This window comes from Strigops habroptila, chromosome 5 (assembly GCF_004027225.2).
Source record: "Strigops habroptila isolate Jane chromosome 5, bStrHab1.2.pri, whole genome shotgun sequence".
NCBI classification, from domain to species: Eukaryota; Metazoa; Chordata; class Aves; order Psittaciformes; family Psittacidae; genus Strigops; species Strigops habroptila.
This window is the reverse complement of record NC_044281.2, coordinates 60,763,016-60,790,553: the sequence shown is the minus strand read 5'-3', so window position 1 is coordinate 60,790,553 and position 27,538 is coordinate 60,763,016. Positions and strand designations below refer to the sequence as shown.

The 27,538-nt window shown below is 45.6% G+C and overlaps 1 protein-coding gene across 14 annotated transcripts in view; it reads left to right on the top strand.

Moving 5' to 3' along the window:
* Positions 1 to 27,448, top strand: part of TLL2 (tolloid like 2) — a 99,993-nt gene extending 72,545 nt beyond the window's left edge. For 6 of the 14 annotated variants that reach the window (XM_030486658.1, XM_030486651.1, XM_030486669.1 and 3 more), the window contains 11 exons: positions 2,029 to 2,145; positions 5,786 to 5,931; positions 6,794 to 6,989; positions 13,626 to 13,751; positions 15,332 to 15,492; positions 16,255 to 16,435; positions 17,702 to 17,827; positions 18,678 to 18,805; positions 19,582 to 19,795; positions 20,506 to 20,756; positions 20,975 to 21,504. In XM_030486658.1, the coding sequence (XP_030342518.1) occupies positions 2,029 to 2,145; positions 5,786 to 5,931; positions 6,794 to 6,989; positions 13,626 to 13,751; positions 15,332 to 15,492; positions 16,255 to 16,435; positions 17,702 to 17,827; positions 18,678 to 18,805; positions 19,582 to 19,795; positions 20,506 to 20,756; positions 20,975 to 21,190 (1,862 nt within the window). In that variant the 3' untranslated portion in view covers positions 21,191 to 21,504. Of the gene's footprint in view, positions 1 to 2,028; positions 2,146 to 5,785; positions 5,932 to 6,793; positions 6,990 to 13,625; positions 13,752 to 15,331; positions 15,493 to 16,254; positions 16,436 to 17,701; positions 17,828 to 18,677; positions 18,806 to 19,581; positions 19,796 to 20,505; positions 20,757 to 20,974; positions 21,505 to 24,515 lie in introns of those variants that run through there. The other 8 variants (XM_030486655.1, XM_030486656.1, XM_030486654.1 and 5 more) reach the window with 8 other exon arrangements.
* Positions 27,449 to 27,538: the final 90 nt, after the last annotated feature.

The window sequence follows — 27,538 nt, the reverse complement described above, 5'->3', positions numbered from 1 at the left end:
TTTCTGGAAGTTTCCATGGGCCTGAGTTTCAGTGCAGAGTTGGAAGCCGGTTTTACTGCTTCCTGCCTGTTTTGGGGTTGGCAGCATGTATTGCTGTTTTCTGCTGTACATGCGTCAGGTAACATTGCTCCAGCAGCTGCGACTTAGCTCATTATTTATTTTTTCTGCTGAGTAATTTAAAGGTATTTCAGAAGCCAAGCACCTCCCCGTCCCCCAGTGCAGGTGGACCTGCGAGTGTTTCCATCTGGAAGGAGACACTGCATGAGTGGCCACAGCTCCCGCAAGGGGCTGAGCCCATGAAATTAGCTCGGAAGAGGCAAACAGATGGCAATTCAGCAGGGGGTGGGGAGGGGATTAGTTTGAATTGTGAAAGCACGGGCTTCTTGCGCGGAGAAAAAAATACATGTGCACTGCATGTTTTCCCAGAGAAGTGTGTGAAAACCCAGCCTTTAAATGGTGTATAATTTTTTATGAATGGGCCCTTTATCACACTCTGAGGAGTTTGCTCATTCTCGTTCCTCATCTGTGTTTCCTCTCCTTGACACCCTTGTTAAATTCCAAGTCTAAATCCAGGAGGCAGTTGCTCAGTGACCCTAGAGGAAGAAGCTTTGCAGTGCTGATGTTTTTTGTTAGTATGCCCTTTGGGAGTGGAGATTGGGAGATGGTATTGGTACACTGCAGGGCTGTCACTCTGCCCCAACAGCGCTGGGCAGCTTGGGGATATAGGGGCTTATAACTGAGTAGCCAAGTAAAGCTAGGATCCAAGGTAATATTTGGATGGCTGACTCCATAAGAGAAAAAAGTTGGTGGTGAAACTGCTGTTGAAGAGAAACAAAGTTTTGCAACTCATGTGTGGCCTGCCACTGAGGGATAGCTCTTGCATGCTTGAAGGTCATAGCCTTTGTGACCTGTCAGCCAACAAGCCTTGAATTATCTGACACCTTATTCAGCGTAGGGAAACACCAGTGCAGCCTGCTAATGGGAACTAAGGCGCTATCTTGCAGGTAAGGCATTAACCAGGGTTTTAGCCCAGTGGAGGTAAGCCTTTGCCTGGTGTTGCAATGCCAGGATCCCTATCACTGCTGTCCTGACTGAATTCAACCTGGCAAGCTGCTCTCTGCCTCTGTCAAATTCCCACTGGTGATTCAGTTGGACAAGGTGCCAAGGCCGTGTTGAATTCAGTATATAGCCGTGCTGGTGTCACCTGAAGTGAAGCACCACATTTGCACTGAGTCCTCTCATTGCATACTTGGTTCTTGCTCGGCTTCTGTGAGGAGCTTCTGTCTGGAACTGTTACAGCTGAACCCAGGATAAACAGGTAGAGGAGCAGCAAATCAGGGTTGTTAAGGTTGTTTGGGACATCTGCAGCTGTTCTTTTTCAGGACTCATTCTTGTTGGCAGTATTTGGGTATTTACCAGTGCTGGTGCCTGCCAGAGAGCTCAGATCTGGGTGAATCATGGAGCAAAAGGGCTCTTGGTCTCTCTTGAAAGAGTTTGAATGACTGCAGAGGCTTAACTGGGAAGAGGTGAGAGCAGAGGACAGTGTTTTCTCATCAGCATGGCCACATCTTGCCTTTGGTTTGACTTGGACAATTTTCTCTTAGGTGCAAAATGCTGAAGGGATTTCCAACGTCTAACAGATGGAAAAGACGTTTCCTAATGCCACATCTCTAGAAGGACAAGGGATGGTTTCCCACCCTTGCAGCTCATTTGCCCAATTTTGTGGTCAAAAAAAGAGCTCTTTTGAATTTACCAGAGCAATAGAGACTGCATCTATGACTACTGGATTCTGCTGACAGCTGAAGAAAACTTTTATTAAATTAATAATTGAAGAGGACATGAATTAATTGGGGGGGGGGATGGGAACAGAAACTCATTTAAAAGCACAAGTGGTGGGAATGAAAGGGTGTTTTACACAAGCACAGCTCCTTTAACCACAGCCTCTTTGCTTCCTGGAGCCACAGGTGCCTGCTATGCTGTGCTGCCTGTCAGCCAGGAGATCTTGATCATCTCTTTCCTGCCTTCTAGGTAGATTTTGTGGTGACAAGATCCCTGAACCAATGATTTCCACGGACAGCAGGCTGTGGATCGAGTTTCGGAGCAGCAGTAACATCCTGGGCAAAGGCTTCTTTGTGGTCTATGAAGGTACAGCCCTTAGCTAGAAGTCTGTTGCATTGCACGGAGCAGCCAGAACAGGATGCAGGGGGTTATGGGATCAGCAGGAGTTCTGTGTCACCACATGGTTAGATGCAGCTCTCACTCTTGTCTTTATGGATATTGGCAGATTTTGCAGGCTGCTTCAGCAGACAAGGCATGGATCTTCCAATGAGATCATCACATTTTTTGGGGGGACAACAGGATGGCAGCATGGAGCTATAGCTTCTGTTCCTACACCACATTCTGTTTGCCATAACCAGCCCCTGCGAGCAGCAGTGCTGGGAGTAGCAGGATTTCTTCCAGTAATTTAGTAGGCAAAATTCTGGTTTGGATCATGCATTTTGTATCACTTACCGCAGCTTATTTTGTTGCGGGTTTTGTGTGGGTTTTTTTTTTCATTATTTTTTTAGTCTTTCTGGTTTTGCTTTGTTTTTTCTCAAATGCAAAGATTGTTCTTTGGCTTCTCTCTTGTATGTTTTACTTACAGAAGATTAGAAATTAGCATGTCAGATACTTTAGCAGGTCAGGTACTTTGGAAACTTGCATGGCACGGGATGCTGAAACCACTTCAGCGGAGCAATACTACCAAAGTCAGTAACAAATCAGTAACATCCCTTCTCCATATATGCTTATTTTTGTGCAATATTGGCTCTAAAATGTATTAAAAGCCTTTATGATTCTCTGGGCAACAGGCATTTTCTTAGAAGTACCAGTGTTGTCCACAGTATTGAGGGTCACCATTTGGTATCAACATTGCATCATCTTCTTTCTGCAGCCACAGGAACAAGCATGACACTGGAAGCCCAGTGCCCAATATACTCATGAATAATGATACTAACAGAAGGAAGCAAAGAAAACATGGGACTGTTGGAGAAGTGCAAGTAAAGCATATGAGGATTTCACAACAGTGTGGGGCTAACAAATGTGTTTCACAGGAGACATATCTGGTTTCTACAGGAATTGTTGCCCCAGAGACAGAAGTAGCTTGCCTGATTATGGGGTTTTTTACATCTCTCCTGAGAAGCAGCTGTTGCCTGAACCATGTGGTTTGTAACACCCCTTTTATGGTAGTTTGTTGGAATTAGAAGTGATCAAACTAGAGTGTCTCTAATAGACTGATTTATTTTGGGTTATTGTGTTGGTGGGCTTGTCAGATTAATTCTTACAGTGGGTTATTCCCCAGTGATACCTGCTCCAACTTTAGAAGAAAAAGAAAAAGAAAGCAAGGTGAAGAACGCTTTGGGGAAGCAACTTCTCTGTTCTTCGTCATGCATGTTAATATGGCATTGTGCTTCATATTGTTAAATGGTATTGAAAGAAAAAAAAATTACCTTGGCTACATGACAAAGTCACTATGCAAGCTTTCTTTTCTCTTGACAATTTTCTGTATTTCCTGTTGATTAATAAATGACCCCTAAAGGCTTAGTAAATATGAGCTATACTTGCTTCACTTGACTTTTGAGGAGATCAAATGAAAGCAGAATGTGCACCTAGCAGTCAAACTTTCCTCCAACTCTTCATATTTTCCTAACTCTTCAAGACTCTGGCTTTTTATGTAACCCTTTCCCACAAGAAACTTCCAATTGGAAAGGTATGAAATCTACAGCTAAGCCTGAGAGCAAGCACAGAGTATGACTGGTGGAAGCCAGCTCGTACCACAGAAACAGTGACAGTCCTTTGCATAATTCTTTTCTTAACTCAGCCTCCACATGTCAGAGCAGCAGGTAGTGAGATTATCAGCACCTCTCTCCATTGTTTATTTGCTGAAATTGGAGCATTTCCAAAAATCTTTCTTAATCCCTACTGACCTCCAGAGCAAACTCTGGCAATGGCTTGTTTCTTTCCACTGTTGTGACTTCTGTGTCTTGGCAACAAGGGTAACTTCTATTTTCAGGAGGCATTGTCCTTAAATGTTTAACTTTTATCAATTTTTGTCCACAACCTCTCTGCATTATTGTTAGTTCCTCTTTTTCTTTTGAACTTTTCTCCGTCACATACTAAAAAGCAAAAGTGTGAATTAGCACTTTGTTTCTCTGTGCTCTGCTTTACTTAGAATGCATGTAAATGCTTGTACATCTGAACTTTGCTGGGAGCTCTGTGGCCGAGGACTGATTTTTGGATTTGGATTCCTCCAGGTCTTGGCCCTAAAGTTTCCAATAAATGGGAGGAAGGAGGCAGAAGGATGTAGCCACATGATGGGAAAATTACTTGATACTAAATGACAGTTAATGTAGTGAAAGTGTCCTCGTAGTTCAGTTGGTCTGTTTCTTTCATGAGATTCAAGATGCTGGTGGTTTTGCCCTACAGCAATGCTGGCAGCCCCGAATTTGTCATCATTATTGTCTTCTGAGGCTCTATCAGCAGATGTTCTTTCCATTTTACAGTAATGCTCTTCCAGTATACTTTGATGCTCAGCTGAATTCCAGTGTGAGCTACTGCAGTGGGTAGAGAATATACTGTTTGCTGGCTGACAGTTTTATGGCTGTTAAAAAAAAAAAAAGAAAAAAGAAAAAAAAATGGTCAGTTCTCTGCTCTTATAGTCTTCTTTCTGTTGGCAGGGAGACAGTTCTCTAAAGGGTCACTCAGAGGTTCTCTCTAGCACCACTTGTAGATCTGAATATATGAATTCAAACTTCAATCTATGTTGTGCTCTGCAGCTGAAATTTGTGTGCAACTATTTGGTGGTGCCTTAGTATGATTCTCTAGGAAAGAAGTTATCACTGCACTAGTGAATCAGTGTTTTTAACTAGGTCACAGTTAAGCATTAGCAGCTTACAAGGCAAAACCAAGGCAATGTTACCAATGCAAGCAATTTCCAGGACAGTATATTGAGACCCATGTCTGAATACAGTGTTGTGGGGAGACGCCAAGGGTGAATATGGTTGTTGTCTGGCAGGTGTCATTGCAGTGCCACGTCTCTTGTACTTACTGCCAGTGCTTTTTCTTTGCTTGATTTTAAATACAGCCAAAACATCCATATGCCTTCTGCAGACATGTGTGTTGTGCATCATGGGGTAACACAGGTTTTAACTTGTGATCTTACTTTCATTTGTTACAGTCTTGCTGACAGTTATCCTGAACTGCTATTGTCTTTGAGGTCTCAGCTAGTTTTGTATTAAACTAGATTATCATTAAACTTTCTGTTCTTGTCTTTAAACTTACTCATCCTTATATTTAGCAACCTTGATTTTTCATACACAGCAGTCAGCCTGACGGTCTTCTAGGGACAGCTCAACTCATGCTTGCTAATATTGCCATCTTGTGGCTGGATTAGATTTGCAACTGGGTTTTTGGGGTTTTTGCCAATTTTTCTTGGTCCTTATTGCTGGTACCGGGTTTTAAGCAGTTATGAAGGTGACCAGGAGTGTGAAACGCGCAAATTCATAAAAATTCTCTATCCCAGTGAGTTCACCTTCCACGGAGGTTGTCCTCCTTGGCACAGCAAGACAGGAGACACTGTCACTAAGACAAAATGTTAGATTTGGAAAAACTTCCATGACCTGAATGCCGCCTTTGTGTAACAGAGTAATGATACAGATTTGAATAAGGAAGAGGACGATGTATGGAGCAGGCTTCACCTAATGAAAAACCTGCAATCTTGTGGTTTTGCTATTTGTTTTTTATGAAGCTATTTGTGGTGGAGAAATTCACAAAGATGCAGGCCAGATCCAATCGCCCAATTACCCAGATGACTACAGACCTTCCAAAGAGTGCATCTGGAAGATCACAGTTTCTGAGGGTTTTCACATAGGAATCACATTCCAAGCCTTTGAGGTGAGAAATGTAATTTTATATTATATTGTAGATATTATTTTGCCTCTGTAGATGCTTTAAAATGAAGAAGAAATAAATTTTTTTTAATTCTTTTGAATACTTCTGAACATAATTTCTTCTCACCAGAAGTCTGCTCAGAGGTCTTGAAGCCAAGTTTTAAGTATGATTATTTTTCAAAAACTGTTACTTATGGTCACAATCCAGGCAAAAAACTCTTGGTGTTGCTAAGGCTTGGCAGATTGCAGGTGTCTGTGAATCTCCAAAGAAACATCATGTTCTCAGATGGCAGACAGGCTCTGAAGATTTCAGAAAAGGTTTTCTCCTACTGATTATAAAATGTCTTACACTTTTATCTAGGTGTCCAGTCATCTGTTTCTGACCACTGATGTATAAGTCACAGATAGGAATGACCAGGATCCGGGTTGCTGCATAAATCCCATCTATCCCATAGACTCTTGTGGCTTGTGTACATGTACTGTGCTTGTCCTGGAAAGAGCTGACCCCACTACTGTGGGGCCACTAGCCGTGACCCCACAGCTGTTTCTTGAACCTTTCTGTTTGTGGTTGTTCCGCTCTGTTCCTTACAGCTTCTCATGGAAATGCAGCTTGTAGATAGTCAGGGACCGGGTGTCACCAGAAGGAAGCCATGAAAATAGCACTAGAACAGAGATATGCCCAGGCTTGAATGCAGTTTCAACTGCAGGAGAGCTCAATGGCAGCCATGAGGCAAGTACGTAGTTGTGACCAGTTGTTTGGGATGCTTGTTTGGAAGCTGATCTCTGGCCAAAGTCAAACTGGGTAGCTAGCCTGGCTCAGAGCACTCATACTAGTGAGCTACAGTCATATCCTTTTCCCATTGCAGATTGAATGGCACGATGCATGTTCTTATGACTACCTGGAGATCCGAGATGGCCTAACGGAATACAGCCCACTGATTGGTCACTTCTGTGGCTACGAGAAGCCAGAAGATATCAAATCCAGTTCAAATAAAGTATGGATGAAGTTTGCATCTGATGCAACCATCAATAAAGCAGGCTTTGCAGCAAATTTCTTTAAAGGTATGTGATCTAAAAGGTATGTGATCCCAAAGTTTGGGACCATTCACCCCTTAACCTACTGCCATCCTGAAGTGATCAATTACCATTGCATCTACTTGTAGTTAAGAGCTGTTAGACTTTCCTGTACAATCACCAGTACCAAGTTTATATACAAATTGCTTTGGGAGTATAGAAAGGTTTGATGCTGAGGCATAAACATCAGCTCCCTGATTAAGACAGAATGAAAGCCTACTGGGTCAGTGCCAGCACAGGCACTGATGACTTCTGCTGCATTGCTGGACAGAATGTGACCTCCATTATACATGCCAGGGCACATTTTCAAGCAAGGTACTGGTACTTCATAAAGAGTGTTAAAAACAACTCTCTGCTTACATTCTACTCCAAAGGAAACCTCTGGAGAGAGGGTAAATTTGAATGTAAGTAGAATCCCAGAGAAAATTTCTGAGTGCTTTAGGAGACAAATATGTTCCTAAACTGAGATCCTCTTCAGAAAGATGCAAATAAGACTAAGATTTTTCTTAAGAGCCAGACCCAAAACATGGTCCTTTACCAGCATCCTGCTGAGTTGATAGAGGCAAGAACAAAATAACCAACCAGTTGGGAAAATGTCTGCTGAGCTGCTGCAAGGTCGATAGTCATGTTTCTCTTCGGTTCAGTGACAGTTGTACAGAAATAATAGCTGCAATGCCAATATTTGGATTGCGTGAGTCCTTTATTTATTCCTACTTTAACTTCTGTCTCATGTTAAGGGTGTCATGGTCCATCTGGATCTCTCAAATTTACAGGACAATGTACTCTGTGAAATAAACATTATTTCGTGAGCCTGTTAAGAAATACAACAAACAAACATGGCAGGGCTCAATCCCCTTTGCTCAGACTGGCCTATCATGTGAATTCACTTATTCACTTATTCCAGTTATAAGGTTTCATAATTTATAACCTGTAATTCTTAATCCATGCACTTATGCACAAAAGAATTATTTAAATAAAGTTTGAGAGATCTAAATGGACTGTGACAAAGGGTGATTGCAAGATCACTGGCAAATACTGTGCTATTTAATTCCAGATCCTGAACAATGCTCACAGTGCCTAGACTTCCTTGTTTAAATTTCTCACGTTCCATAAAGACACAGAGAATACTTCTTCCTAAAGACATTCTGGCTTCTTTCGGGAGCTGATAGTGCAGGCTGACTGGCAGAGATGTCTTCCAGGGATTAGCATTACATGGAGACCTTTTCACCTGCAGAAAGTCATTCTCTAGAATCTGAGCTTCTCCAGCAAGTTTGTAGGGGAAGACAGTTACACACCTGAACCTGAGATGCTTTCCTTGTGATACAGATAGGCAGAAATAAATGCATTTATATTCTTTATGTAAAAAATGCATAAACATGCACTGCTACTGCAATTGCAGACACAAGTAAGCGATTTAACAGACAGGTTAGAAGCTATTGAACCTGTTATGGAGCAGCAAAGAAATACTCTGCTGTCTTCATAATGAATCCACAGACAGAAACCAGAAAATAAAATCTGTTTGGTTTAGAACTGTTGCAGTGTGGGGTTCCTGACTGTGGGAAGGCTTTGCAGGAAGACAGTGTTATGAATAGAAGAGAATGGAATATTTCAGTTGGAAGGGACCTACAATGACCATCTAGTCAAGACTGTTCCTACTTGATCTGCATAGCAGATACTGTTACTGGGCCATTATAGTGGGTGTAGGCGGCAAGGTATTGGCAGTGGGAGGCTGCAGGGGCTGCCCTGTGCCAGATAGATATTTCAAGCTGACTCCACAGTGGACCCACCACAGGACACAGATGAGCCTATAAGCTAAGGTGGTGGCACCTCTGTGAAAACATGTTTAAGGAAGGTCAAAAATGGAGAGGAAAGAGAGGAGGAAGGAACAAAAAGTGCCAAACAGCAGAGATAGATAACACCAAACTGAGAGGAGAACGTGGAGGTGCTTCATGGCAGAGCAGATACTCCCTGCAGCCCATGGAGGACTCAGGACCCGGGGTGGAAGTATGAGAAGGAAGATGTGTCAGAATCATGTACTGGCTGTAGCTCCCTGTCCCCTCCTGCCTTTGCATGCTCATGGCCTTGCTGAATGGACTGAGTGTAAACTGCAGTGATACAAGCTTGGAGCGTAGTTGAGCCTGGGAAAGGGGGACAGAAAGGTGTTTTCCCTAAGTGTTTTGACATTTGTTTGGTTTTGTGGTTTGGTTTTTTTTTTTCCCCCCAGTTTTTGTTTCTCAATACCCAAATCAATACTCAAATATTTTAATTGGCAATAAATTCAGTTAAATTCCCCGAAGTTGAGTCTGTTCTACCTACAACAGTAATTGGTGGATAATTTCCCTGTCTTAACCCAAGAACTTGCTCTTTTTCTTCCTATTTTCTCCCCCATTCCACTGGAGGGGGGGAATGCATGGGGTAGGGTGGGGAGTGAGCAAGCCAACTGGGTGGGAGTTTGGCTGCTGGGTGAGGCCAATCCACCAAAACCATGTTAATAAAATCATCTATTTGCACAGGGTCAGGGTGAGAAGCCAGTACATCTGGCTATCTGTATATTACAATGTCAGTTCAGGATGTTGAGATGAAATTGGAAAAGCCTGGATTCAAAGTCTTGGGTAGCAAGTCTTCAGGTGTCTATGAAAAAGAAGGATTACTTGTGTATCCTCCCAGCTTCTTCACTGTACCCTGCTCAGTGGGGTATGGCCCCCAAAGCTCCATGACTGTGGGATTCCTGATGGGCTGGTTCATGGTAGCTCAAGTCACTCAAGAATCATAGAATCATAGAATAGTTAGGGTTGGAAAGGACCTTAAGATCATCTAGTTCCACCTCGCACTAAACCCTGTCACCCAGGACTCCATCCAACCTGGCCTTGAACACTGCCAGGGATGGTGCATCCACAACTTCCTTGGGCAACCCATTCCAGTGCCTCACCACCCTCACAGTAAAGAACTTCTTCCTTATATCTAACCTAAACTTCCCTGTTTAAGCTTGAACCCATTACCCCTTGTCCTACCACTACAGTCCCTAACAAAGAGTCCCTCTCCAGCATCCTTATAGGCCCCCTTCAGATACTGGAAGGCTGGTATGAGGTCTCCACGCAGCCTTCTCTTCTCCAGGCTGAACAGCCCCAACTTTCTCAGCCTGCCTTCATATGGGAGGTGCTCCAGCCCCTTGATCATCCTCATGGCCCTCCTCTGGAGCTGTTCCAACAACTCCATGTCCTTTTTATGTTGAGGACACCAGAAATGTACACAATACTCTGAGTTCTCACGAGAGCAGAGTAGATGGGCAGGATCACCTCATTCGACCTGCTGGTCACGCTTCTTTTGATGCAGCCCAGGATTTGGCTTTCTGGGCGCACACTGCTGGCTCATGTTAAGCTTCTCGTCAACCAAGACCCCCAAGTCCTTCTCCGCAGGGCTGCTCTGAATCTCTTCTCCACCCAACCTGTAGCTGTGCCTGGGATTACCCTGACCCAGGTGTAGGATCTTACACTTGGCTTGGGTGAACTTCATGAGGTTGGCATCGGCCCACCTCACAAGCGTGTCAAGGTCCCTCTGGATGGCATCCCTTCCCTCCAGCATATCAACCGAACCACACAGCTTGGTGTTGTCAGCAAACTTGCTGAGGGCGCATCAATTCCACTGTCCATGTTGCCAAAAAAGATGTTGAACAAGATCGGTCTCAATACTGTCCCCTGAGGGACACCACTCGTTACTGGTTTCCAATTGGACATCGAGCTATTTACCACAACTCTTTGTGTGCGGCCATCAGGCCAGTTCTTTATCCACCGCGTGGTCCATCTATCAAATTGATGTCTCTCCAATTTAGAGACAAGGATGTTGTGTGGGACAGTGTCGAACGCTTTGCACAAATCCAGGTAGATGACGTCAACTGCTCTGCCCCTGTCCATCAGTTCCATAGCCCCATCATAGAAGGCCACCAAATTGGTCAGGCAGGACTTCCCCTTAGTGAAGCCATGTTGGCTGTCACCAACCACCTCATTGTTTTTCATGTGCCTCAGCATGCTTTCCAGGAGAATCTGCTCCAAGATTTTGCCAGGCACAGAGGTGAGACTGACTGGTCTGTAGTTCCCTGGGTCTTCCATTTTCCCCTTCTTGAAAATGAGGGTTATACTACCCTTTTTCCAGTCGTCAGGAACTTCACATGACTGCCATGATTTTTCAAATATGATGGACAGTGGCTTAGCAACTTCATTCACCAGCTCCTTCAGGACCCGCGGATGGATTTCATCAGGTCCCATGGACTTGTGCATGTTCAGGTTCTTAACATGGTCTCGAACCTGATCCTCTCCTACAGTGGGCCTAAGGTCTTCATTTTCACAGTCCCTGCATCTGCCTTCCAAGACTTGGGCAGTGGGGTCAGAGCATTTGCCAGTGAAGACTGAGGCAAAGAAGTCATTAAGAACCTCAGCCTTCTTCAAATCCAGGGTAGCCAGTTCTCCCAATAGCTTCCGGAGAGGGCTCACATTGTTCCTAGTCTGTCTTTTATTTGCTACGTACCTATAGAAGCCCTTCCTGTTATCTCTCACATCCCTTGCCAGATTTAATTCTAACTGGGCCTTAGCTTTCCTAACCTGGTCCCTAGCTTCCCGGACAATATCCCTGTATTCCTCCCAGGCTGCCTGTCCTCTCTTCCGTCGTTTATAAGCTTCTTTTTTCCCCTCTAAGTTTCCTCAGCAGCTTCCTTATCCAACCATGGAGGTCTCCTGGCCCTCCTGCTGCGCTTCCTTCTAGTCGGGATGCTACACTCCTGAGCTTGTAGCAGGTGATCCTTGAGTATCAACCAGCAGTCTTGGGCCCCCCTGCGCACATTAGCTGGAGCAGCTGAAATATCTCTGCATCGCTCCAAGCATTTATTACAGGTGCTGGCAACTGACTGAGAGTGTTGGGATGGATTAATGCCCCCTTCTCCCAACACACCTAGTTTAAAGCTTTCTTGACCAGCCTAGCAAGCCCCCTACCAAAGCAGCTCTTCCCCTTGTCAGACCAGTCTCCACTAGACCTGGCCTCCCAAATTGAGTGCCATGTTCCAAATAACCAAACCCCTGACTATGGCACCCCTCCTAACCATTTATTAACCTGCCAAATCCACCTAGCCTTTTTAAGGTCCTCCTCTTTAAGCTGGAGAATTGATGAAGAACCTATCTGAGCTCCAGAGCCCCTAACCACCTTTCCCAGGGCTCTATAGTCCTTCTTTATGTTCTCCAGGCTACTGCTATCTGTATTGCTAGCACCCACATGGAGCACAAGAAGTGGGTAATAGTCGGCAGGACTTACTAGACCAGGCAGCCTCTCAGCAACATCCCTGATCCAAGCCCCTGGCAGGCAACACACCTCCCTTGAGACTGGGTCAGGCCGACAGATGGGTGCCTCTGTGCATTTCAAAGCAGAGTCCCCTACTACTATGACCCACTGCTTTTTCCTGGAGGCACCAGTAGCAATCCTCTTTACTGGTACATTAGCTGGTTATTCATTTGGCAGGGTGGGTGTTTCCTTGATAGCCCCCAGCAGAACTGCGAAGTAGCTCTGGGTGGGGACATCAGATTTAGGAGGAAGCCCCTTGCTGTTAATTGTCCTCTTCTTCCTTTTTTTGGTTTGGGGTGTTTTGGTTTTTTTTTGTTACTAGTTCCCAGCTCCCTGGGTTAATGCCCTCCTTTCCTCTATGCGCTATGATGGACGCTTGTGGCCCCTGCACACTTTGGGCCTAGGGCAAGCCGACCAGCTCCCTCTCAGCTTCCCTGACACCTTTCAGCTACTGACAGCGTCCCGCAGCTCAGCCCCTGCTGCAGGAGGACCTCCAGTAGCGCACACCGAGAGCAGCCCTGTCCGTTGTGCACCCTCACCTCCAGAGACCAGCGGAGGCACTTTCTATACCCCGAGCTCTGCGCTGCAGCTTCCCTCTCCCCGCCTCTGTCTGGTGCCGACGCTGCCACCGCCGCGGCAGCCAGAGCAGAGCTCCCAGGCCGGGCCCCAGCCCTGAGCCGAGCGCTCCCCGCCCCGCTCGCCCTGCCTGCGCACACTGCCGCGCCACGCCCCGTTTGCCCGCCCTGTTCACCGCCCTCCTGGGGTGGGTTTTTACTCACTGAGGGCGGGTGCCGTCCCCCCTGGCGCTGCCCCTGTGAGTCGCTGTTTGCGTCCGCGGAGGTGCAGCTCGTGGGTAAGGGCTGTCGAGGACTTGAGGCTCCCTCGGTGGCTCTCGCCGCTCAGAACTGAGCTCCGGGACGCTGTGCTTCCCCCTGCTCCGGTGTTGAGGGCGTCCTCTCTGGAGATACTCACCTCGGCAATTCAGAGTGAGAAAATTCAGAGCATGAGAAATTTAAAACCCAAACCAAGTGGGGCAAATGAGAACAAAAAGCAGCGAAGCTTTTACAGGAGGTCGTGTTTTTCTGCTTCTGTCTAAAAAAAGCACTCTTGAATTGTAACAGTACTTGTAGTCCTTTATGGTTTTCATGCTTTAGCTCTTGTGAGGTTTGCTGCAGTTTTGCTCCATGGGCTTGGCTCATGAGCTAGTGCTCTGGTCCTTCTGTCCAGAAGTGCTGCATGGGAAATATGAGGGGGTTTGAGTGGTCAGGAAACTGACTTGTTCTGGTTTTCTCCTGATAGAGATGGATGAATGTTCTCTGCCAGACAATGGTGGGTGTGAGCAGCACTGTGAGAACACACTGGGCAGTTACAAATGCACCTGTGAGCCTGGCTATGAGTTGACAGCTGATAAAAAGAGCTGTGAGGGTGAGTAACCTACAGATTGTGTGTGTAGGATTGGTACTACAATCTCGAAGATTATTTTCCTTGCCCTTGGATCCTCTGTGTTTCTGTTTGTCTTTTCTCACCTGAAATATTCCTTTTTATCAACATCTTCCATTGGAAAACAAGGTTTGGTTGAAAAACTGAAAATACTCTGGTTCTCTACTGGTAAATATCTCTAAAACTGTTTGTTCTTCACGGCCAGAGGTTCCTGTTCAGGCCAGATCTCCCACAGTGCAGCATAAGGGAGGGTGGGTATTACAACCTAACCATTAAGTGGCACAGAAGTATTTCAATCTAAGGCTGAATTTATTATTTTTTAAAAGAAACTTCTTTTGTAGAATAAAATGTTGATGTTTCGCCTGCATGCCAAACAGACATTCTGCATCCTGAGCAGTAAATTTCCTTTTTCTGGTATGGGAGGGGAAAAGACAACCCTACAGCATGTCCTCAGTAGAAACTGCTTCTGTCAGCTTTCTGTTTACTCAATTAATCTCTTGAATCAAGTGCTTGCTCCCACCAACAATACAGCTGTTGGTGTGTGAGAATCCACCCATTGTTGTTGTCTCTTAGGTCTGCCTTTCAGCTGAGATACGTAAGGAGCTCCACACTGAGTGGTGCTTTCAAAGTCACATGGTTTGCCCTGACTTCTAATTTTGTCACTGTTTGGGGAAGGCTGCTATTGACTTGGTAAGGGCAGAATTAGGTGTCATTTTTTTTAATAATTTCTTGCAATTTTGAGCAAGCAAGTTGGTATAAGTTGGCAAGCATTTTTTGAGCTTCACTCTTGTATTCCTATTTTAAAGTTCATTTGTGGGCAATACAGGAAGGATAATCTTTGAAATTGTAGTGATGCACATCAGAGTAAATTGCTTTTGTTTCTTCTGACATGCTTGCCGCTGCTTTTGTATTGAAGCTGGTCCCTTGGGTTTGCTTTATTGCAAACAGAATTTTGCAACAAAAGAGCAAACAGAGGTGGATTCCTTTGATGTAAAAGCCATGCCCTCCCACAAGAGGATGAAGCTGAGATGTCCTAAGTTTTTAAAAGAAATTGGATAATAAAGCAAAGTCTTTGGCTTTGTCTTCAGTTTTCCCTAGAGAAGATTCAGTCCACATATAGTAAGTCACTGAAGAGTTGACAGGGGTGTCTTCCTAGGATTCCATTATCTTCCAGTTATTCCATCACTGATAAACTTGAAAATAGTACGGTTTGTAGGACTGAGTGTGGGTAAATTTGCCAAGCTGGCCTTTAACAACTGTGTTGTGCATGTCAAGTTAACTGATCCACAGTTGAAGCTACTACCACCCTCTAAGCCCAAGGCTAGAGAGTCAAAAGGAGATCAACCTTATATGATTTAAGTGGCTCTCAAGGCCATAGCCTGGCCCTGAGTGAAGGTGAGGTTTCTGTCTTCTTCACAGCTGCCAGCATTTTTAACCTGTTCTGGAGGCTGGGATTTGAAAGGTGCCACCAACCAGGATCTGATTCATTTTATAGCTAAGTGTGGCCCAATCTGTGTGTCTGAACAGAACCAAGTAAAACTTGTGTTCATTTATTGCCTCTCCAGCTGCGTGTGGGGGCTTCATCACCAAGCTCAATGGGACCATTACTAGCCCTGGATGGCCCAAGGAATATCCTACTAACAAAAACTGCGTCTGGCAGGTGGTAGCTCCAACCCAGTACCGGATCTCTCTGCAGTTCGAAGTGTTTGAGCTGGAAGGCAATGATGTACGTAACCAGTCCTTGCATCTCAGAGGTGTGACTACTGGGTAACTCAGAACTGGATAAATCCTTGGGGTACAAGGAAGAGGAGACTGTGTCTTGCTGGTGGAGCTTCTGGTTGTTTCCCAGCCTTTGATATAATGAGACATTAACAGTGATTGTTCTCCCTGAAGTCTGGATCTACTTTCTCTTTGGATTGGAAAAGTGTTCTGTTATAAATGGGCTTCTTTTCTCTACCAGGTTTGCGTAACTAGGGCTGCTTTCCACCCCTAATAGGTATCTCATCCCCCCCATTACCCAAAGCTGTCTTTGCAGGAAAATAATTGGAAATGAACAGTGAAGTAGAGTTCTTCAAGGATAAACAAAACAACTAGTAAAAAAGTCTGTTCTCTGCCCTGCCAAGGGTGCGGTGGAATTTGAACAAAATATTCAGGTTCTAGCTTCCCACTGTAAATGGGAGCAGTGATTCTTCCTTAATTCAGCAGGCTGCAGAAGTTCGTTCAACACTGTCAGGTTCTTGGATAAAGTTAGAGTAATTATTTTAGCTAACTTAAATGGAACCTTTGCTAATCTGGAAACACACCCGTGCTTTAAGGTCAGGGAAGCAATGGAAGGGATGAGAACACTGGCAGAGGAGAATCTGGGGAAGTTACGAGTGTGTTTGAGTAGAAGGCCATTTCTGTTCCCTCAGTCAAGCGCCTCTCCCCTTCCTCTCAAATGTTCTGTTCAATGTCGATGGAGCTGAGAAATCTCCTCCTCTCTCGGCAGGTCTGTAAATATGACTATGTTGAGGTTCGTAGTGGGTTGGCTTCTGACTCCAGGCTACATGGCAAATTCTGTGGCTCAGAGAAGCCCGAAGTAATCACATCGTACGGCAACAACATGAGACTGGAGTTCAAATCAGACAACACGGTCTCCAAGAAAGGCTTTAAAGTTCACTACTTCTCTGGTACGTGGCTCTATTCTTTCATTGGGTTAGCTGTCTCCTCTGACTGAACCCCTTGTTTTGGGGGAATTTTCTTCAACCTTCTGTCAAATCAGGCAGAGCCTGACATGGTTGTTTACATCTAAAAAGCATAGTTGCTCTCTGCTGTGTCACCTTTCATCTTGGTTTCTCAGTGCAGCATTTGGTCCCGTTTCATAGTGTGGTGTCAGCAAGATAGGTTGATGAAATCCATGCCCCCAGTCCTTCCACGGCAAGAAGCAATAGGGAACCTGATCTGAAACTGAAAGAGTTAGAAAATTGCCAAAAGTCTTCTGTATAGCAGTCCTTCCCATCAAAGCAGTGCATGCTGTTCTGAATCCATAGTAGCTTTTGGTGTCAGTGTTGTACCTTCTTGGCAGGCAGTTCTGGAGGTTACTAGTACATTGTATGGAAGTGGAAATTGAATTTCATGCTGTGTTTTCAGCAGAGATCGAGGAGTATTAATGTTTTTGAGGAGATGATCAGGCAAAATGGCCTTGAATTAAGCAGTTGTGGAGTAGAATCAGAGCTAAGGGCTTGGCTAATTAAATCTTAAAAAAGGAAGGATGGGGTGGGATATGTTTCATCTAGAAATACATTTGAGGGTGAGGAGGCAGATGAGGTTAATGAGGTCAAGGGTGTATATTGGTCCAAGAAAAATTGGAGATACACTGCTCATAAGTTAAATTGGACTGGAAACCATAAGCAGATTCTATGCTCAGAGCACTGAGATTCAAGAATGCATAGTCCTGAACACAAAGGAGTGAACATCCACTGGGACATATTTCAGCTTCAGGGAGCAGCTCATACCTTAGATCCGCTTTTCCATCTGGCTGCTTGTGTTCTTGGACAGAGCTATATGAAGATGGAGGCTCATCAGAGCATGTAGCAACTTGAAAATATAAAGACTGGCCAGTGGATATTTGCCTAGGCTAGTGAATTTGTGTGATACTTTTCCTGGACTCTATTCTGAAAGAATGATACATTGCTATATGTTTCTTTTAACCTATGGCATTGCTACTACTCAAAACCTACATTATATAATAAAACCCATTTGTGATGCATTTTATGGAATGAAGGACAATTGAAGAGAGTTGTATCTGGGCTAAAAAGCTGACTGGACTAATCCAGCAGCAGAGGTTGGATGTTTGCACTGGTATATACCAGTCTGGGTGTGGCACTCCCAGGTGGCAACTGTGGTTGTGTGTTTCTCATTGTCAACTCAGTGCTTGTTGATTTGATCCTGCCCAGACAAGGATGAATGCTCCAAAGACAATGGTGGTTGCCAGCATGAATGTGTCAACACCTTTGGTAGCTACATATGCCAGTGCAGAAATGGCTTCATGCTGCATGAAAATGGCCACGACTGTAAAGAAGGTAAGGTCCTCACTCCCCGCCCTCAGGAAAGACAAGGTGCTTCAAACATGGTTTGCGCCAGGATGCTTCCTGCCTCGTGTACCATGTTTGTACAGCATACCAGGCTGGGGCACTGAAAAATACACAGTTAGCTGAAAAACTATCTATCTAGAAAAATGAAGAAGAAAGCTTGTTTTCAGCAGCATCTGTTCCCCAGTCTCGCCCTCTGTATGGCCATGGGGGATGGACAGGGCGAGGGCAAGAAGTTGGGCTAGCAAAAGGATCAGTTGTGGGACATCACGATTAAACTAGTCACTGCTGCTTCAATTTAATTACTGGGTTTGAGTCAGAAGAGCAAGGATGAGCTGATCTAACTGCTTGTTGCTGCCAAAACTGCCTTTCTTCCTGCACCCTTACCCCTACTGTGTGCTGCAATAGCCTTCCTGTGTACAGTCTCTGGTCCTTTTCTGATCTCTCCATGAGATGATTCAGCTTTGCAAGCTGGCAAAACACCTCAAGACTGATGTAGCATCGGAGTCAACACGATTGGAGGGGTTGGATACCGTGTCACTGGAAACAGGGCAGAAGAGATGGAGGAACAGGAGAATGCACCTGAGAATGAGGAGGTGGATGAGGTTAATGAGGCCCAGGGGAATGAGATGGTCCATTTCACCAGCTGCCAAGTTAGCTCAAAAGAGTGTAGGACAAACCCACTAGAACTCTGCAGTAATATTAAAAGGTCTTGTTCAGTGACTGAAGCCGTCCCTGTTTCTGCTGTGTTGAGGGTGGGCAGAGAGGAGCATGTAGGTTGTTACATGGTGCCCATGTGAGATCTGCCTTGATGCCTCCATCTTGTGATCTCTCTCTCAAGCTGGTTGTGAGCACAAGCTGAGTGGTGCAGAGGGAGTGATGAGCAGTCCGAACTGGCCTGACAAGTACCCCAGCCGGAAAGAGTGCACCTGGGACATCTCTGCAACGCCTGGCCACCGAGTGAAAGTAGTGAGTAACCAGTGAGCAGGAGGGGAGGAGTAGGCTGGATTGTGAGGAGCTGAAGTGACTTCCCCCCGCACTGTGTGAGTGGGATGTTGATCCCCGTAGGTCCTGTTTGGGGTGCTCAGAGGAAGGCATCCCAGGAGGCTGCCCCTGGCCTGCAAAAGGGCAGAAAGTCTCAGAGGGACATGAGGCAAGGGTGAGTCTCTTGAGGAGACTCCACCAGGTGACGACTGGAGCATTGGTCTCTCTGTTAACAGAAGGTGTAACGTGCCCTCCCGCCTCTGCCCCTCCCTCTGAGCCACGCTGTGGGACTGTATCTACATAAGGTGGTGGCAGAGCCAATGCCCAGCCCCTCTGAGGGAGAAGTGTAAGGCCCACCATACAGCGTGGCCTGATGCATGTGGCAGGGCATGCCCAAAGCTGTGCAATGGGGAAAATAGTGCCTGGATCACTGTGCTCAGTGGAAGTAATACCGAAGAACTGCCCATTCAGTGTGCTAGGCAGGATTTCCAGCAGGAAAAATAAGAGCATATAAGGCTTGCAGTTGAAAACTGTTGTCGTGCACCTGTGTGAGGCAGCAAAGCTGCACATTCATATGAAATTCTGAGCTTTGTCAGCCTGAGATCACTCTTGTCTGAAAGCACACCATTCTAGTTTAGTCTGTGGGAGGAGTGGGACAGACATACCATTTGACCTGTTTTTCACTTGACGTTTCATGCTCTGCTAAACTGCATACTCAGATTTACAAATGTCTGTCTTAAATCTCCTTATTCTTGCTGTAGACCTTCAATGAGTTTGAGATTGAACAGCACCAAGAATGTGCCTATGACCACTTAGAAATGTATGATGGGCCCAGCAGCAAATCACCCATCCTTGGCCGCTTCTGTGGCAGCAAGAAACCAGACCCTGTAGTGGCTTCTACCAACAAGATGTTCCTCAGGTTTTACTCTGATGCTTCTGTGCAAAGAAAAGGTTTCCAGGCAAAGCACAGCACAGGTAAGCTGGTTGCCTGCCAACACCCCCGTGCAATAAGATGTCATCAAGTCTCACTGTGTTTTTTTACAAGGCAAAACTGGACACGCTTTTCACCCAAATAAACTTAGCCTGAATTTCAAGCGATTGTATATTGTACTAACCATTTCCCAGACCATTGTTGGCACCATACCATAAATGCCAGCTTCCTTATCAGTTCTTGATATCAAACATTCCTGCTCATGTTCTTTTGTTTAAACTGGAGGTGTGTGGTTGAGCAGCAACCCCTTCTGTTCCTCATCAACTGCCAGAAAAGGAGGTGGTGCAACTTAGCCCATGTATTGGCCCAGATCAGAATTTCAGCTACAGGACAAGCACAAAGAACATATGAAATCTTCTTTTAAGCAATTGCTTTCTAAAATAATGCTGTTTTCCAGAGTACAATGTAGCAGGAATCCCATCCTGCTAGTTTTAACTGGTCACCTCTTTCCATGCATGTTCAGTACCTAAAGAACCAAGCTCCTCTATTCTACGTGGGTCATCAGATTCATGGGTGACTGGAGAATTCACTGGTTTATAGTAGTTTGGTGCAGTGGTTAACCACCTTCCCTGTTGTACATGCACTTCAGGCTGGAGGTCTTCTCTCCTCATGGCTGGCCCAAAAGTGGCATGGTGAGTGTTTGTTGTGAGGTAAGTCCTTTGAGAGACCGGTTTGTGCCCTTTTCTTCTTGCAGAGTGTGGTGGGCTCTTAAAGGCTGAAGTACAAACTAAGGAGCTATATTCCCATGCTCAGTTTGGGGACAACAACTATCCAGGTCAAACCAACTGTGACTGGGTGATTGTAGCTGAAGATGGCTATGGGGTGGAGCTGATATTCCAGATATTTGAGATCGAGGAGGAGGCTGACTGTGGGTATGACTACATGGAGATTTATGATGGTTACGACAGCACCGCACCCCGCCTGGGACGCTTCTGTGGCTCAGGGGTAAGCTGTGGTGGTGGTGATTTGATAGGGATAGCTGGGGTTGGCAAGGAAGGATACTCTCATACCTTTTTTGGAGAGGAGCAGGTGTCACAAACTGGTGATGAGAATGCCTTGTGTGTCTGGGTTTTGCTTTTCCCCCTGTTGCTACAGATCACAGCCATTTTATCTGATGCACAGAGTTGGTCTGAAAACCTCGCTGACTGCCTTTCCCTTTTTAGTCCAGAGCCATGTGCAGCAGCATGGGACTGCTGCAAAAGTGTTGCGTAAATGTGGGAAGCTTCTTCCAAAGGCCAGTTTCCTCCTCAGTCACTTCCTGCCTGATGCCACGTCACATTGCGGCAGTGCTGTGGCAAAGGGTGGAGGGACTTGCGGAGCTGCGTGTTGACTCCAGGATGATGTGCTGTCTCTGGAACTGTTGTCTGTGTCCCTGTTGACAGGACTGAGTCTTTTAGCATAAGTAATGGTTCGTGGTTTTTAAAACCAGCAGGTATGGCTTCTTTAGGTCTTCAGCAATGAAATGGAGTGGGCTCTTAATGAGTTTAAAGAGAGACAATCAGGGAGCAGGTGTGTGGAAGCATTCCTTGCAAACTGGGGAAATGATCTGGAATATAAAAGATAGCAGCTTGGTGTGAAGAAGTTCAGGGCAGCAGGGTAGTAATGTACCTACCTGCACACTGACAAATGGAGAATGACTGGGAAAGTGTAGGTCACGCAGATAAGCACAGGGAGGTTAGAGCAGATCACCACAGTGGGGGAGATCATAGAATCATAGTAAGGGTTGGAAAGGACCTTAAGATCATCTAGTTCCAACTCCCCTGCCATGGGCAGGGACACCTCGCACTAAACCATGTGGCCCAAGGCTCTGTCCAACCTGGCCGTGAACACCACCAGGGATGGAGCATCCACAATCTCCCTGGGCAACCCATTCCAGTGCTTCACCACCCTCACTGTAAAGAACTTCTTCCTTATATCTAATCTAAACTTCCCCTGTTTAAGTTTGAACCCATTACCCCTTGTCCTACTACTACAGTCCCTAAGGAAGAATCCCTCCCCGGCATCCTTATATGCCCCCTTCAGATACTGGAAGGCTGCTATGAGGTCTCCCCATGCAGCCTTCTCTTCTCCAGGCTGAACAGCCCCAACTCTCTCAGCCTGTCTTCATATGGAAGGTGCTCCAGCCCTCTTATCATCCTCGTGGCCCTCCTCTGGACTTGCTCCAACAGCTCCATGTCCTTTTTATGTTGAGGACACCAGAACTGTACGTAGTACTCCAAGTGAGGTGTCACAAGAGCAGAGTAGAGGGGCAGGATCACCTCCTTTGACCTGCTGGTCATGCTGCTTTTGATGCAGCCCAGGATTTGATTGGCTTTCTGGGCACACACTGCCGCCTCATGTATAAGCTTCTCGTCAACTAACACCCCCAAGTCCTTCTCCGCAGGGCTGCTCTGAATCTCTTCTCCACCCAACCTGTAGCTGTGCCTGGGATTACCCCGACCCAGGTGTAGGACCTTACATTTGGCTTGGTAAAACTTCATGAGGTTGGCATTGGCCCACCTCACAAGCGTGTCAAGGTCCCTCTGGATGGCATCCCTTCCCTCCAGCGTATCAACCGAACCACACAGCTTGGTGGTGTCAGCAGACTTGCTGAGGGCACATCAATTCCACTGTCCATGTCGCTGACAAAGATGTTGAACAGGACTGGTCCCAACACCGATCCCTGAGGGACACCACTCGTTACAGGTTTCCAGCTGGACATCGAGCCATTTACCACAACTCTTTGCGTGCGGCCATCGGGCCAGTTCTTTATCCACCGAGTAGTCCATCTATCAAATTGATGTCTCTCCAATTTAGAGACAAGGATGTCATGCGGGACAGTGTCAAACGCTTTGCACAAGTCCAGGTAGATGACGTCAACTGCTCTGCCCCTGTCCATCAGTTCCGTGGCTCCATCATAGAAGGCCACCAAACTGGTCAGGCAGGACTTCCCCTTAGTGAAGCCATGTTGGCTGTCACCAACCACCTCATTGTTTTTCATGTGCCTTAGCATGTTTTCCAGGAGAATCTGCTCCAAGATTTTGCCAGGCACAGAGGTGAGGCTGACTAGTCTGTAGTTCCCCGGGTCTTGCACCTTCCCGTTCTTGAAAATGGGGGTTATATTACCCTTCTTCCAGTCATCAGGAACTTCACCTGACTGCCATGATTTTTCAAATATGATGGACAGTGGCTTAGCAACTTGATTCGCCAGCTCCTTCAGGACCCGTGGATGGATTTCATCAGGTCCCATGGACTTGTGCATGTTCAGGTTCTTAAGATGGTCTCGAACCTGATCCTCTCCTACAGTGGGCCTAAGGTCTTCATTTTCACAGTCCCTGCATCTGCCTTCCAAGACTTGGGCAGTGGGGTCAGAGCAGTTGCTAATGAAGACTGAGGCAAAGAAGTCATTGAGAACCTCAGCCTTCTTCAAATCCATGGTAGCCAGTTCTCCCAATAGCTTCTGGAGAGGGCCCACATTGTCCCTAGTCTGTCTTTTATTTGCTATGTACCTATAGAATCCTTTCCTCTTATCTTTCACATCCCTTGCCAAACTTAATTCTAGCTGGGCCTTAGCTTTCCTAACCTGGTCCCTAGCTTCCCGGGCAATGCTCCTATATTCTTCCCAGGCTGCCTGTCCTCGCTTCCATCTTTTATAAGCTTCTTTTTTCCCTCTAAGTTTCCTCAGCAGCTCCTTATCCAACCATGGAGGTCTCTTGGCCCTCCTGCTGCACTTCCTTCTAGTCGGGATGCTACACTCCTGAGCTTGTAGCAGGTGATCCTTGAGTATCAACCAGCAGTCTTGGGCCCCCCTGCCTTCTAGGATTATATCCCATGGAACCTTACTAAGGAGGTTCCTGAAGAGGCCAAAGTCTGCTCTCTTGAAGTCCAGGGCAGTGAGCTTGCTGCATGCTCTTCTCACTGTCCTGAGAATCTCAAACTCAACCATCTCATGATCACTAGAGCCAAGGCTGCCCTGGAGTGTCACATTTCCAACCAGTCCCTCCCTGTTGGTGAGCACGGGGTCAAGCGTGGCACCTCTCCTTGTTGGCTCCTCTATTGCTTGAAAGAGGAAGTTGTCTTCCATACAGTCGAGGAACCTCCTGGATTGCTTGTGCCGGGCCGTACCGTCCCTCCAACAGATGTCAGGATGGTTGAAGTGCCCCATAAGGACAACCAGTAACCAGATAACCAGTGTTATCATGTAAGTTAAGCAGCTAAGTTATTTTGCTGCTCATGAACTCCGCGAGAACCTCAGTTGCTGAACAGTGTCCAGTTGGATTGTGTCATTTCCTGAAAAGATAAGGACAGATTAAAGCAAACTCAGAAGACTGGAACAAGAATATCCAGGGAGTCTTGTGGGAAAAATACAAAAACAAAACAAAAAAACCACCAAAGAAAACACTCCAAAACAAAAGAAACAAAAACCAAACAAAACACAAACAAACAAAAAAAAAAAACCCAAACAAAAAAACACCCCAAATCAAACACGTGGAAGAGTTGGGACTGTAGAGTGGACTGGCATCAGTCTTCAAACGTAAAAGGCGAGCATACAAAGAGCAAGGGTATATGCTCAGGAAGTCAGAGCAGGGCAGGAGGTACTGAGCACTCAGTCTTTGTGTTTAATGGCCAGTCTGTCTTCACTGTGAGCCTAAACTCTAGCATCATAGTGCAGACAATTATATAGCCTGCAGATTTGATCACTGTGTCTTCTTTCCTTTTCTGCAGCCTCTGGAAGAAATCTACTCTGCAGGGGATTCCATCATGATTCGATTCCATACAGATGATACCATCAGCAAGAAAGGCTTTCATGCCCAATACATAAGTACCAAATTTCAGGATGCGTTGCACATGAGAAAGTAGTTTAACTGCTCCTCACAGACATTCCCCATCTGAAGACTAAGACATTTAACTGTGATCTTTGTCTTTTTTTTTTTTTTTATTTTTCTTTGAAGCTTCTGTGCACCTGGCCAAAAGCAGTGTACAGTATTTTCTGTAACTAAAACTAAATCCAGTCTCAAAGGTTCACCTCTGGAATTATTAGCATGACCCTTTCTTGTTAACATACCCAGGACCAAAAATTGTCTTGTCATCATACCTGCCAGGGCATAAACATTGTATTTTGCACAGCTTGCCATGGGGCTGAGTGAAGACTGAGCTTGAATTGAGAAAACCCTTCGTCTCTTGCGTATCCTGTTTCTAGGTGACATTTCCCAAGCATCCTGTACACATGAGCTGTCTCAACATATTTTCTGGAACAGGTGATGTGGACAGCCACCCAGTAGGAATTTCTCAAAGGAATAAGTAAGCTGCCCACTCTCCCCTACCAGCCTGAAATACTCTGTGCAATAAGTGAACAATGAGATGGCTGGAACTCCATCACTGCTTCTGTCCTGTCTATTTATTGTCTTGGTTATTGTGGGTTGAGAGCTAGGCAGCGTCACAGGGACAGTCTCCTTAGGGCTGCTAACTACTTGGATCACAGTGAATGAGAAGGGCCTCGTGCCTGAATTGCAGTAATTGTCATGGTATATGTTGAATGGAAGTACTTTGATGCAGTGACCAAAGGAAAGGTGGTAGCTGACAGAAAAGTGCTGTGGTGGGGTGCAAGGCATGACTCTCTGATGGTGGCAAACTTAGTAATTGGAGTGCTGAGCGCGTGCTTCAGTTACACCACCAAGCAATGCAGCTCAGAGAGCTGTAGCAGCAGTCCAGGCCTTATCTTAAATAAGGAATCTCTCCTGCTTACTCCACCCACATTAGCTTTCTCAGCCTTGTTTATGCTGCTTCCTTTCCTTAGTACCACTTCCCTGGGAGCCCTTCCTTTTTACAGCTAAACTGCTCTCCCCAGGGCTCCCCACTGCAACCTAGGAGTGCTATTCAACATCAGCTAGCCAGAGCATCTCACCAGAGGAAATATTGGGCCAGAGGTAGTCATGGTGTTCATGAGGCAGAGGGACAGAGGCCATGCTACAGGTCAGCTCTGGTGAGCTGATGGAACGTATCAAACATGTGCAAGCTCCAGGCATGGGACTAGGAATGGGAGAGCTGTGCTGGTTTCTGCTTCCTCCCTGTTCCTCACTGGCCCATGGCCCAGTCTCTTAACTTCATGGCAGGGGTGCAAGCAGGATGGTGACTAAAGCACTTTGAGCTGTAAGGCTCAGACATGCTCTGTATTGCAGTTATTTATGTACATGGAAGCTACTAAGCCATGGGCTTGCAGAATTAACAGGTAGCCTGGCACTTCTTTGGGAATGAAATAGGGAAAACTCTGCTTTTGAGGGAACCACTGTAAATTGAACTGTTGATATGGGGAGGGGGGAAGAGAAGAAAAAGACTTTATTCTGAATGATATTTCATTAAGGCACTCATGGGCAATTCTGAGCTAAAAGCTGAGGTGTGTTAGCTTTAATCCATGTTAGCTTTAATTATTTATAATCCATGGATTACTATGTTTACATAACCAATGTACTGTCAGGCTCTGGGGTGAAACCTCCTCTCTGGTGTATGACTGTGGAGAAATGTAGGGCCAGCACTAGTCAGGCACAAACAACATTCCTGGAGATGAGGGCATTTCCAGATGCATAATAAAATAGACCCAGCCCTCTCCAGAAGTCCTTGAACTGAATATGGTCCAAGTATTGTGAATACTAGGAGAAGCAAATGCATGAAAATATTTTCTTGCTTAGAACAAGAAAAATAAAGTAATTTATACATACACACACAAGAATATATGTATATAAAATGTGCATGTAGAAGACCAGTAGTCAAAGCCTTAATAAGTGTCATGTGAACAATACTGTACCATCGACTATAGCTTTATTGCAGGCTGTAGGAAGCCATGTTTTGTTTTTTAGCTCTGTTTTGTTTCTCTTTTCAAATGTTGTGGCCTTTTTACAGGCAAGACCTCTAATCTCAAGCTGTTTGACCATGCAGGTCTAGGGAAGTGAACTCTGCTAGATGGGGTCTGCATTTGTCCTTCTCTTCCTTGCCCCTGTTCAAGCAAAACAGTGACTCGGGTCTGGAAATAAAAGCATGACACTGATTCCTGTGAATGAGAGGGAAGTTTCAGGTGGTAAGCAGTGGTTCAAGTTTCCTGGCTCTCTAATGGGAGAAATGGCTCTGGAGAGAAGTGACTGTAGCAGCTTCCCATGTACTTTAACATCTTTGTTTCATGTTCTGGTAATTTCCCGTCTTTCCCAGACTGGTTCATTGCAGATGCTTGCAATGTTGTTTGACAGATGTGTTACACTTACTGCCATTCATGCAGGTGTCTCTTGTGACAATGTGCTCGCAACTGTTGTACTGTGCATTTCAACCAATGATCTATGTAGAATATTTCTGCTGTACTGACTGGGCTTAACAGTCAATAATTCTAAATGTCTGAAAGTTTCTTAAGAAAAAAAAGAAAAAAAATGTCAGTCACTCTAATCCGTGTATATGTACTCTGGTCTTTGTGTGATTTTACATTTCACTAACTAAACTAATTTTTTAAGAGGGGAAGGAAAGGAGGGTACGGAGGCAATCACAAATGTACCTGTGCCCAGAATGAGTCTGCGTTCATTAAAGGCTGTGGATTTCGTTGCATGTTCTGTTGTATGCATGCATTTACTGCTTCCTCAAGGGGAGGAAATTTCTTAATACATTCCGTGTTCTGCCAACTGTTGTTTGTGTCTACTGCTAATACCAGGTGGGATTTACTCTCTGCAGGAAGCAACTTAAGCCTTTAATTTTGTCTTGGCTTTTGCCAT